A 13,330-nucleotide genomic window follows, 5' to 3' on the forward strand; every position below is an offset into this window, starting at 1 on the left:
TCTTCTTGAATATTGGACCAACATGAGCTATCCTCTAGTCTTCTAGTACCTCATCTGTGCCTAAAGATGATGCAAAATTCTCTGTCATAGCCCCAGCAAACTCCTCCTTTGCTTCCCATTAAACCCTGGGGTAGATTATATCAGGCCCTGTGGATTTGCCCACCTTAATGAGCGACAAAATCTGAAACACTTTTCCCGATATGAAGATGTTCTAGACCGTCAGCGTGCACCTCCCTTAACCTTCCATATACACACACAGTTTTGGAATTCTCTTTAATTCTGTTGGCCAGGCCCATTTCATTTCCCCTTCTTGTCCTTCTAAGTGCTTTAAGATCTTTTCAATATCCTCCATAAACTTCAAATGACTCACTTGATGACAATTTCCTATAGCTGCCATACGCTTCCTTCTTTTTCCTGATCAAATCCTCAATTTCCTTTATTAATCAAGGTTTCCTAATCTTACCATCTTTGCTTCTTCAGCCAAGGGTGTGGAATATTAACATGTAGAAACATCTTCCAGAACATTGAGATACGTTATTGCTAATTTACTACTTAAGGCTGAATTAATCTTAACACATCCACAAATAACTGAGTTTCCCAACCAAATAGCATTGCCACTTGATACTCTCTCCAATGTCCTCTCACCACCCATCTCAGTTTAAACAATTTCTCCAACACCTTCAAGCACTCATGCCCTTTTGTTCTCTTACAGTACCTTTTGACTTCACTTTTTATTATTTGCACTCTGAATGCTTATTCCCTTCCATTACTTATTCCCATTCCGACACTCACTGTTATTTACCTATTCCCTCAGTGTCCATCATTTCCCTGCAGCTTTCCATTCACTCCCATTAAACTCCATTCCCATGCTCCTTTTAAAGCCACCCAGCCCGTTTCTACACTACTTTTAAACTCACCAGGTTCCATTCCTGCGCTCCTTTTAAACTCACTGGTGCCCTGTTCCCACGCTCCATTGAAGCTCCCGAGCTACATTCTCATGCTCCTTTTAAACTTATCTGGTTCCTATTGTGTACCCTTCTTTTAAATTGAGGCCTCCTTCCCATACTCCCTTTATAGTCACAGGGGTCTCCTTCCATGGCTCCCTTTAAAACTCATCCAGACTCTGTTCCCACACTCCCTTTAAACTCACTGGGGTCCCATTCCCCACCCTCCTTATACTCACTGAAGTCTCATTCCTGTATTCCCTTCAAACTCACCAGGGCACCATTCCTGTGTCCCTTTAAAACCACCTGTGCCTGTTCCTGCTCTTTTAAACTCACCGGAACTCAGTTTTCCACGCTCCCTTTAAACTCACCTGGTTCACTGGAAAAAGGATAAATTAAAGTTTTGTGGTTGTATTAATAGTGACAGCATCCAACAAGTCCAGGAAATCTGCCAGTCCAGCACCAAAGTGCCAAAGGTAACAGATTATCGGACTTTCACTGTAAACATTTTTTTTTTGATTTCAGTTACCTAATTTGACTCCCAAAGTATTTCTAGAGCGCCTGGATACCAAGGAGTAAACTTCCAAATCAAATTTCACCACTGAAAACATTGTCCACAATTAGTCATCATAGCCTTGGTCTATCCTCCTTTTGACTTTAAGATGTGCTAGGGCAGACTCTCACATCATTAAAAAAACTCTCACATCATTGTAGCCATGAGTCTAAATGAACACCATTACAGATTTTAGGGAAAGCAGCACCACAGATGGAATGAGATGCACAGCTTATGAATCATCCTAAAATGTTTTCTCCATCAAAATACTGGGAAAAAACTGCAGCCACCATCTTCAGTTCCATAGCCACTGATCATCCCTCTCCGTGGATAATATCTGAAGCTGAACCACACCATATGGTACTGATGCAGGGTTTCAACCCAAAATGTCAACAATTCCTTTCTTCCCAAAGATGCTGCTCAACCCACTGAGTTCCTCCAGCAGACTTTTGTTGCTCCAGACCATCCATAATCCCGATGTCATAAATTACTCTAAAATGAGTTTCCAGCCTGTGTCCACTCTATTCCGAAGCCTGCTCACTCTCACTTTCCCCCATTCCTGCCCCTACTTTGGCTCATCTGGCCCTCATGGGCTAAAAGATGAACTCTTGATCTCCCAATTTACCTTGTCACAGCCCTTGCATTTTATTTGTCAACCTGCAATGAACTTTCTCTATAACTATAATACTACATTCTGCAATCTGTTTTCTTTTTACTACCTCGAAGCAATTATGTATGGTATGACCTGTCTGGATGGCACGCAAAACAAAGCTTTTCACTGTATCTCAGTACATGTGAGAATAACATACCAATACAAATCTGTTTTTGGAAACTTGCTGTTTTACTACTGCTAAATTTATACATTGGGCCATTCATAAACTTGAGATAACCAAAACTCTGCTGCTGACATGCCTCAAACTTTTTATCAGTCATGTGTGCATTAATCTTCATTGATTCCTAGACTAGCAACAACTCAATTTTAAAACTTTTGTTCTAATTTTCAAATCCTTCTTGTGTCTCATTTCCACATCCACCCCCCCCCACCCCAAAAACATCTCAAACTTACCCCAGTTCCAAACCCCTTTGAAATCCCTACACTCTTCTAAACCTGGTCTCTCGCATGTTGTTAATTTTCAGTGCTACAGTAACTGCCTACTTGTCACAGCTCTAGAATTCCCACCTTCGACCTCTCCGCTTATCTATCATAGTTTATAATGCTCACTAAAGCGTATGTCCTTGAATAAGCTTTTCATCATCTGAAGCTTAAAGGGATCAATCCCATTGTCTTTAATAATGCTTCAAAGTATCTTGGGAACTTCTACTGCATTTAAAGTGATGTTTTTACTGTCATGGAAAACTTCTAATAGAGTATTATCACCAAAATAAAGATAATGCTTCTGCATTTGGAAATGTATCAGGATTTAAAATTTTTGTCTGATTGGCACTAGGAAACAATGTGGCTGACTCAAAATAAACAGGGGAATGTAATGATTCATTATACAAGAACTGGTTTCATCTGTCGCAGTGTTAAAATAAACTATATTATAATTATGTTTTGTTTACCTTATCAAACATTTTCTTCAAATTTTCTTTACCTTATCTGTGCTGAGCAGAAGAGGTTGGACGCTGATGGTGTCACTGGTCAGGGAGACTGTACTGCTGCTCATGGAACTGCCATTGTTGGGGGAAGCAGAGATGATAGCAAAAGCCACGCCAGCACTGCTAATTGGTGTGGTAACCAATGGCGATTCTGCAAAGTTTTGTGTTTGGCTAGTCGATGTCTGCACATGATTGACGGTGTTGTTGGCAGTAGGAAGAGCAGGACTTGGGTTCTTGATGCTGACGATGGTGCTTTTTTGAAGAGACTGAGACTGACTGGAAGTCTGGTCACGACACAGAGTGACTGAGAGGCTGTCTGGAACTAGGGTCTTTGGCCTAACCTGAAGAAGCAAGTATACCATAAAATTTTTTACATGAGATTTTAAACAAATATCTTTGATCAGGTGTTTAGATATTTCACTAAGCTTTACTAAAGGATTATCTATTCTAAATGAGTACTCAGCAGCATAACCAATGCTTCCAGTAAGTGCCCACATTTTTGGATGAGTAGTCAAGTAGTAAATCTGTAGTTAGGGAATTCACCAAAGCACAGAAACAGACCCTTCAGCCCACCACATCCATGCTGTTTGTATTTGTGTGTTACAAACACAAGTTAGTGTTTGACTGTGAATGAACTTTCACAAGAATACTAACAAGTAGCTTTAAAGTAGAAGATATCATAGCTGAATACAAACAAAGACATTCTAGCAAGGTGTTCAATACGTAAAGATCAGGAGTAGGAACTCTAGGTTATTTAATCTGTCTCAGCTCAAAAGACATTAAAATCATTGGTAATGTCCTGGCAATTTTATATACTGACTAAATCTAGAACTCCAAAATGTATCAGGCTCAAGAAAGTACCTACGATGAAATTTGACGCACATTACCTATACGTAATTCTACATTTGTTGTTAGCAGATGTGTTTAGAATTTCATCATGAACTTAAAAAATGGACATTTTCTATTCAAGTGATTTATATGCCTAGTGATCAATCATAGATTTGTTTTAGTTCCATTTCAGGCTACAGGCAATGCAAATATATGTTGCTTTTTCAATTGTTGATTATATCAAACAGTATAATGGAGCGAATATAAAGTCACTTAGCATGGACCAGCCCATCATTATCCAAAAATCAAACTGATTATCAGATTCAAATGTGGTTTGTCTTCCCACATTTTAAATGGAGAAAAATTATCCTTCATGTGGAGCTGGGTGTTGTCAAATTAAGTGTGAAGGCTGATTAATTGTGCAGTGTCACCAAATAAGCAGAATATATATGAGAAAATGGAAGAATTCAATGATAATTCTAATATTACTGCCTACAGGCAGGAAGTAGATCAATAGCTGGAAGTATGTATCTGATTTCAGCTTAAGAATGGAATCAAGTGAGAAGAATGGTGCTGAACTGGGAAGTGGCAGAAAAATATGTCATAAAAGGATGGTACAGTAAACCATGTCAAATACTCGAGAAGCTGGAGAAGGATAACAAGATGGATAATGCAGTGCTGTTACAGAGGCTCATACATTACCACAATCAGCCACAGAAGGCTAATCATAATGGGATTTCCTTGTCCTGTTCAATAGGGTTAATTAGTAATCTTATTTTAAAGGATTTTCTAGAGAAAATTGATATGTGTAGCAGTTGCTACCGCGGAATGAACACAAGACACTAGTCGTAGAGTTTCAGAACAGAACTGTTTATTTTCCCGCCTTGCGCGGGCCTTTTAAGAGAGCCTGTTCCCGTCCACTCAAAATGGCAATGACGTATACGCCACGTCATCAAACCCTTCCCGTGCGCAGGTTCTCCCTGTCGCTCGGGGAAGACGAAGGCCCACCGCCATCTTGGGCCTCGCCACTTCAACGACGCGCGACCCGACCGCCGAGCCGGTTCGCTTGCTCGGACGGTGAGTCGCTACATATACTATTTTATATTCAGCTCGAGAAGAACACAATTCAATCAAAAACCAGTCTTAAACTTAAATATAGCCAATTACATAGGTGTGAGGAGCATATTGGTCAAGGTTCATGGAAAATTACATCAAAAGATCTGCCAGTGGATAATCAATGCAAATACTTCAAGAAATATTTCATAATTCTCAACTTTCCATTACGGGAAACAAAAACTTCACAAGAACAGTAATTCATCTGTGACTAACTAGAGGGGGTTATGCATACTATTAGATTTAAAGAGCTTATAATGCTAGAGAACAATATCAAACTAAAGGATTAGAAGTCCTTTCCAACAACCAGATATGGATGGGCAAAAATTGATAATGAGGGAGAAGATAGAATACAAAGTAAATTAGCAAGAAATTTTTTTAAAAAAACGAAGTTTCTTTTGCAATGTAAAAAAAAGAGCAACAAAGGTGCAATTCCCTTAGAGGAAATGAGAGGAATTCAGAAGTTGTGGAGAAATTAAAAAGATATTTTTCTTCGTCATGATCATGCAATAAGCATACCAGAAATTGTGGGGTTCAAGGCTCAACTAATGGTGAGATACTTAACACAATTGAAGTTACTAAACATAAAGTACTGGAGAAATTTAGACTAAAATTTGATAAATCCCCTAAACATAAAAGCCTGCACCCCAAGTTTCCAAAAGATAGTTGTAAAGACAGCAGATATAGCAGTGCTGATCTAACAAAATTCCCTTAATTCTAGAGCAGATGCAGCAAATTGGAATTTAGGAAATTTTATACCATTATTCAAGAATAAGAGGGAACACGTAGGGAATAATTGACTAATTAACCTGACATTAGTTGCTGGGAAAATGCTGAAATTCATCTGATAAAAGGGCACCAAGATACAGCACTATTAAGTTTGGAGAGCAATTGTAGGAACTGAGGATAGTTCTGAGTTAGCCAGCATGGGGGAGGGCCAGAGCTTTAGATCTGGTTGCACAAATTGGATGGGAATTGAGACAAATTTATTGATGTTCAGAATTAGCATGATTTTAGTGATGTCCTATTTACTGGAGGCCTTAAGGTTTGGTAGCATTCAGGAGGGGGAAAGAATTACGCCATTAGGTCTTTATGTCTTATCCATAGTCATATTTTATGTGGAAATATCAACAGAAACCTTACCAAATGCCTATAGTTACTCCATTGCAATAATGTAGACCTACATTTATTAAGTTAGATAAAAGAAAATTAACTACTTTGAGTGATTAACTGGATAAGAGGATCAGTAAAAGACTCGTTTGCCACTGGATTTAAGTAAGTAAATTTTGTCTCATGTGCCACCCTGTGACATATGTAAGCTACTACACATATGGAAACTGGATCTGTGCAGGACAATCAACTTGAGCACACAGCAATCAAGGAATGATTCTCGCTCTACCATTAGGTAGTTTTGATGTGTAACCAAGTTATTGCTCTCATTCAGCAGTTTCTGAAAAGTGTCTCTAATCCTCTTATGTGTCTGCATCTAGCCTTAAAGGTGTCAAATCAAAAATATGAGCAAAACATAGTTGTTATAACTTGACAAATCAAGGTTTACATTCTTGGACTAATACTTTCTTCCTTTCATTTCACTAGCACAGCTCCGCCATGTGATTTAATATTGCCTTACATTTGGTCGATTTAAAACGTTGGTACTTGAAACTGCAGCTGCTGACTATAATTTTCTGCATCAGTGTGACATGCACATGAATCTATTATTCATTCAATAGTACACAGAATCTGTGGTTGGGAGATGAACAAATTGTGGATGTATTATATGCTGCAACATTAACAAAACGAAACAAGTCAGCAAACAATAAGAAAATATTGGCCAAGATTCTATTGTGTCAAATAGACACATGCCCCTTTCATTATGCTTATATCTACCAACTTGTCATGAGTTAGTGAGGCAGTGTATGATCAGAACTTTGAAAAGCAATCCGAGACCAGCTCTGCACGAAGAGGGCAAATAATAACATCTGTTCAATCAATCAAATTAAAGAACCCTTACAGAGCCAACTGGAGTTTCAAAAAAGAACATTGACAGCTACATTGCCTGCACATAATTTACTCAGGAAATTTATATGAACATTCCGACAGTTAAGCTTCCTAAATGAATATTGAATCCTTTTTATTTATTTTATATAGGATGTGAATATTGATGGCAAGGCATGCATCTAATGCCATCCCTAATGGCCTTCAGAAGGTGGCGGCAAGCTGTCTTCTGAAATTGCTAAGGTCATTCTGGTAAAGGAACTCCCATTACTATTAGATAGAAATATCAAAGATTTAGGTTCAGCAACTGTGAAGGAACTATACTACAACTCTGCCTGGATAATGTAAAACCTGAAATGGAACTTGCAAGAGAAAGCATTGTTACCTTCACCCCTTTAATTGAAGTTGCACATTAGTGAAGTGCCTAAAATGCCTTGAGTTTATGGAGTATGTCACATAGATTGCCTGGCTGAACACATGGCTAGTTCTGGAGCACATCTTCATTCAGCATAACAGCAGAGATACTGTCAGGTTCCAGAGCTTTTGATCACCTGAACTCACCTATCACCTGTGTGTGGCTTTCCCCCCACCTTCTTATTCTGGCTTCTGCCCTCTCAGAAAGACGGAGTTTACACCAATTCAAGAATAATATCGGTGGGGGGGGGGGGGGGGTAGAGAAAGAAGAGTCTCTAGTTGTCTTGTACCTACTTGCAACTGGACCAAGATAAAAGACACTCTTTCAAGCCAACGTAGTAGCTAGTGTGCATTGATAATACCATATTAAAAGATATCATGCACATAAGAACGTGTACTGCTCAATATAAAGTTCAAAAATTGAACTGTCAGGACATTCATGGACACCCCCAGCAGTGCTGGAGCTGAATGTCACTCCGGCATCACAGCCTAGAATTTCAGACATTTTGTCATTAACATTAAGTGAGACATGACAAGGAGATGGCCATTTCCATGAATTATGAAGTACGTATACCTTCTCCTGGAAAGGCAAGATCCTCAAGAGGAATACTGTTTCCATGGGTGGGTTTTGTTGTCAAGAATGAGCTTTGTCATATCAGCAGTTCAGCCCACAGGATAAATGAACACCTCATGACCCTCCAACTCAAAACAACACTGAACTAGCACCGAGATCATCAGTGCACATGCCTAACTTTGAGGCCAAGGCACATTTCTACTCTGGAATAAAATCCAGTCTGCCTCCCAGAAAGAGACAAACTGATCATCCTGGGTGACTTCAATGCCAGGGTCAGAAAAGACCATCATCTGAAAAGATAATCACAGTTTTGTCAAAGGAACAAGCACAAGACAATCTCTTATGTTATGCCAATAATCAAGTGCGACACTGCAATGATGTCTACATCAACTATAATAGGTATCACTGACTGTGGTGTCTCCATCAGTCTAGCCCCAGAAACTTTGCAGGTTCTTCAAAACTGATTCTCTTGTGGCAAAGATAGCTCATAATCAAAAATCACCTGCAGACAATCAAGGCTTGTGTGGATTCTTCATCATTGGCAAGCCCAAACACCCAGGGGCCCACCCAGCTAAGAGCCAGAAACATTCGGTGAACTTAAAGACAGAGATACAGTTGGCACCTGCTCACAGGAGCACTTCGAAGAACTCAACTGTGATTCTGTCCTTGACATGAGTCCCCTTAATTCCATCCTGGAGAAAACTATCTGGTCCAGTCTCGATGTCTTCTCTCACCAACAAGTCATCAAAAAGGCCATATGCCAGCTGAAAAATCACAAGGCCTCAGGAGCAGATTGTGTACCAGAAAATGTTCTAAAACTAGGTGGAGCCCAACGTCAGTCACAAAACTGCTACAAATGGGAAGAGGAGGACTTGCCAGGGGACCTCAGAGACTCCATTATCATGAGCATCTTCAAGAAAGAAGACAAATCCAAATGCATATACTACATTGAGGTCTTCCTAAATGAAAGTCAAAAAAAATGTAAATGCTATAAATCTAAAATGAAAGCAGAGAATTCCTGAAATGTAGTCTGAATTCTGTCTATCTAGAGGTACCATGCACATGATCTTCACCATGTAACAACTCCGAAAGAAATTCAAGGAACTCCATCATCTACTGTACTTGGCCTTCTTTACTTCAAAAAAGCCTTCGACTGTCAAAAAGGGACTGTGGAGTATCCTTCTCGAAAATGGTTGTGTCTGCAGAAATGTGTCTCCATCTTACATCTGCTACCTGATGACATGAAAGCGTGACCCTAACTAACAGGTCCACAACAGACCCAAAATCAGGGCAGTGTAATGTCACGCAAGGCTGCATCATCAGCCCAAGCACTTTCTCAATCTTTCTTGTCGCATTGCTGCACCTCACTTCCAATAGTTTTCCTGCAGGAGTTGTGCTGTTTACGGGAGAAATTAGAAATCATTCAACTCATATTGCCTCCAATCCAGAACTTAGATCAACTCCAACCTCAATCATCAAGTTGCAGTACCAGAGTACATGCACCTGCAAAGGTCACAGTTTAAGTCACCACCAACTTATTTGCATTGAAAGGGTTTCACACGCAAATAGTTGATGTACCTTGACATGGTAGCAATGACACGTGACCACCACACAGTTCTTGCAGATAAAAAATCGTATCTTCACAATGATGACATCCTCCACTGTCTTATTTAGCACTGCAATTGTGTTAAATGGGATAAACTCAAAAGGATTTGGCAGTAAAAATATGCATATGTAACCTCATGAACTAAAATATTCTTCACCCATCACTATCAAGCCAGGGGATCAACCTTGCTTCAATACGTACTGAAGGCATACCAAAATATAAGGTGCAACTCAGAGTTACATGCAGGCTAAAAAAAAGCCGTAAATGTTGAATAGATGATCCATTTCATGTTCCTTGAGATCCACGCTATCATTGAAAATCAGTTTCCAGCCAACTTGATTCACTTCACACAAAGCTGAGAAACAGCTGGACACAGTATAGGCCCTGAGACCAGAAAATGCCCTAGCTTGGTACTGAAGACCTGAGCTCCAGAACCAGTTACAACTCTAGCCAAGCTGTTCCTATATGATTACAACACTAGCACCTTCACAACATTGTGAAAAATTTCCCACATACGTCATGTCCACAAAGAGCAAAAGAAAACTAAGATGGCAAACTGCCACCCTAATCAGTCTACTCTCAATCAGCATGTGATGAAAGGTGTCATCAACAGTGCTACCAAGTGGCACATGCTCACCTATAACTTGCTCACCAATGCACAGTTCAAGTTTCATCGGGACACTTGGCTCCAGAACTCACACCCCTGGCCAAAACATGGACGTGCTGAATTCCAGAGGGAAGAGCAACTGACTGCTCTTGACATCAAGACAACATTTGTCTGAGTATGGCATCAAGAAGCCCTGGTATAAGTTTAATTCATGGTCATAAAGAGGAAAAACACTCGTGACTAGAGTAATACCACACCCAAAGATTTTTGCTGTTGCTGAAGGTCAATCATCTCAGCCCCTGGCTATTACTTCAGGAGCTCATCAAGGCACCGTCCTAAGCCCAACCATCTCCAGCTGCTTTACCAACGACCTTTCTTCCATTGTAAGGTCAGAAGAAGGGATATTCAGTGATTGCACAATGTTCAGTTCCATTGAATTCCTCAGCAAATGAAGCACTCCATACCTGCATGCATGAAGATGTATTGAACACTGAAGCATGGGTAATACCTGACAAGTAGCATTTGCACTAAAAGAGTGGCAGGCAATGACAAATCACCAACAAGAGAGTGCAACCACCTACTTTGTCATTCAATGATATTACCAGTACTAAGTCCCCCATCATCAAAATCCTCAGGATCTCCACTGACCAGAAACACAAATGCAAGTAACTCACACAAAATGCTGGAGGAACTCAGAAGGTTAAGCAGCATCTAAGGAGGGAAATAAATAACTGATGTTTTGGGTTGAGACCCTTCGTCAGGACTAGAAAGGAAGAGGGCAGAAGCCAGAATAAAAAAGTGTGGGGAGAGGGAGGAGCACAAGCTGGCAGGTGATGGGCGAGTCCAGGTGAGAAGGGGAAGATGAAAGAGAATGATGTGAGAAGCTAGGAGGTGATATGTGAAGAGCCAAAGAAGGAATCGAATAAGAGAAGACAGTAGACCATGGAATAAAAGGGAAGGAGGTGGGGAACCAGACAGAGGTGATGGGCAGGTCGTTAAGGAGAGGGAGGGGGAAAGAGAAGGTGTGAAGAGGCCACAGGAATGAGGGAAAACAAAGTAGTGTTAAAAAGGATGGGGAGAAAAACAGAAGGGAGCGGTTACCAGAAGTTAGAGAAAAATCGGTATTGATGCTGTCAGGTTGAAGACTACCGAGACAGAACATGAGGTATTGCTCCTCCAACCTGCGTGTGGCCTCAAAGTGGCAGTAGAGGAAGCTATGGATAGACATGTCAGCATGGGAATGGAAAGTGGAATTGAAGTGGCTGGCCACCGGGAGATCCTGACTGTTGCAGCGGATGGAGCAAAGGTGCTTGACAAAGTGGTCATACAATCTGCGTCGGGACCACCAATGTAGGAGGCTGCACTGACCGCACAGATGTACGGGAAATGGAGGAGATGAGGTTGAGGGCTGCTTTGAAAGTGGAAGGGAAACCCCGTTTACTGAAAAAAAAAGGACATCTCAGATATCCTGGAATGGAAAGCCTCATCGTGAGAGCAGATGCAGTGGAGGCAGAGGAACCAAGAAGGGAATAGCATCCTTACAAGTGACGGGGTGGGAATGCAAGTAACTCATCTCCTGACATCCCAAAGCCTTTCCACCATCTACAATGCACAAATCACAAGCATGACTGAATACTCTCCAACATTCTGGATGAATGTTGCTGCAACAACTCAAGCAGCTCAATGTCATCCAGGATTAAGTAACTCCTTGAATATAATTCATCCTGATTTGGAAATATATCACTAGATCCACATCCTGGAACTCCTTACCCAACCGCAATGTGGGAGAACTTTCACCAGTGGTTCAAGGTAGTGGCTCACCACCACCTTCTTAAGTGCAATTAGGGATAGGTAATTAATGCTGACCTTGCCAATAACATCCAGATTCAGAAAACTGAATAAATGTCATCTACCTAGCCTTCAAGCATCTCCTGGCTCACCTATGACAGACGTAGGGACCCATAAAACTAAAGTGGAAGCAAGTCATCCTTGATCCCCAAGGAACACCCAAGAACACTGACGGTATCAGCAAAAAGGGAATTATCATTCAGCATTCAAAAATATTACACTATTTACCTGAGGTAGCACTGCTGGTCCTTGGCCTGCCAACCTCTGCAATGAGCTGACCTGGGGGACCTTGATGGGCACTGCAGTAATAGTTCCCAGTGTCTGTAGAAGGAAAAAAAAATCATAATATAACTTCTCCTTAAGATCAGTATTTGTTTGCAGGTTGCCTTCCAAATATGCAAAACAAATTTTGACAGAATCTGAATTACGACACAATAAAACATGGTACATCAACAATTCAACCATTAATGATCTTACATGGGGGAAAATAAATCTTATTCAAGAAACAAAGGGAAATATTACATTTAAAAAAAACACAAAATATGAATATTTCATTCCACAGGAATTTTCACTGCCAAAAAGCTTTAAATATATTCATCCTTAGATATTGCAAAATGTACATTGTAGTTATTTGTCAACATGGATTAAATGGACAGTTAATTCAGGAGGATTAGTTGGTATCCCGCATTTCCAAGGCTCCCACTTATCTGTAAGATCTGTTCTGAAGTTAGCACTAATTGGTAATTTGAATAGCCATAAATCTAATTCACTGCCAGATGGTATTTTCATTCATATCAGCAAGAAAAAAAATGGCTGGTACAGTAAGTGTACTTGACATAAGAGCATTTTGAACAAGGTGGAATAAAAAGTTTACGCAGTATCCAATTTATTTAAATATTTCATCAATGAATGCTAAAGTGATAGCCATGATCTCTATCATCAGAAGTTGAACAGCACTTCAAAGCAACAAGTCACCTTTGTCCTCTGCCAAATTTGAACCTTTCTGCAAATCTGATTCAAATTGGGAATGTATCTTTCATTAACCTTGACATCAGTCTTGGTATCGGCATTGGTTTATTATTATCACTTGTACCGAGGTACAATGAAAAGCTTGTCTCACAAACCGATCATACAGGTCAATTCATTACACAGTGCAGTTACATTGAGTTAGTACAGAGTGCATTGATGTAGTACAGGTAAAAACAATAACAGTAGAGTAAAGTGTCACAGCTACAGAGAAAGTGCAGTG

The 13,330-nt window shown here is 40.2% G+C and overlaps 1 protein-coding gene across 2 annotated transcripts in view; it reads right to left on the reverse strand.

The window, feature by feature from the left end:
• The window catches only part of phf21b (PHD finger protein 21B), a 106,332-nt gene that overhangs the window by 40,075 nt on the left and 52,927 nt on the right, over positions 1–13,330 (reverse strand). For both annotated transcript variants that reach the window (XM_052030789.1, XM_052030790.1), the window contains 2 exons: positions 12,310–12,402; positions 3,093–3,437 (listed from right to left, as the gene is read on the reverse strand). In XM_052030789.1, coding sequence (XP_051886749.1) covers positions 3,093–3,437; positions 12,310–12,402 — 438 coding nt within the window. The remainder of the gene's footprint in view (positions 1–3,092; positions 3,438–12,309; positions 12,403–13,330) is intronic.

Source organism: Pristis pectinata, chromosome 15 (genome assembly GCF_009764475.1).
Source record: "Pristis pectinata isolate sPriPec2 chromosome 15, sPriPec2.1.pri, whole genome shotgun sequence".
Taxonomy (NCBI): Eukaryota; Metazoa; Chordata; class Chondrichthyes; order Rhinopristiformes; family Pristidae; genus Pristis; species Pristis pectinata.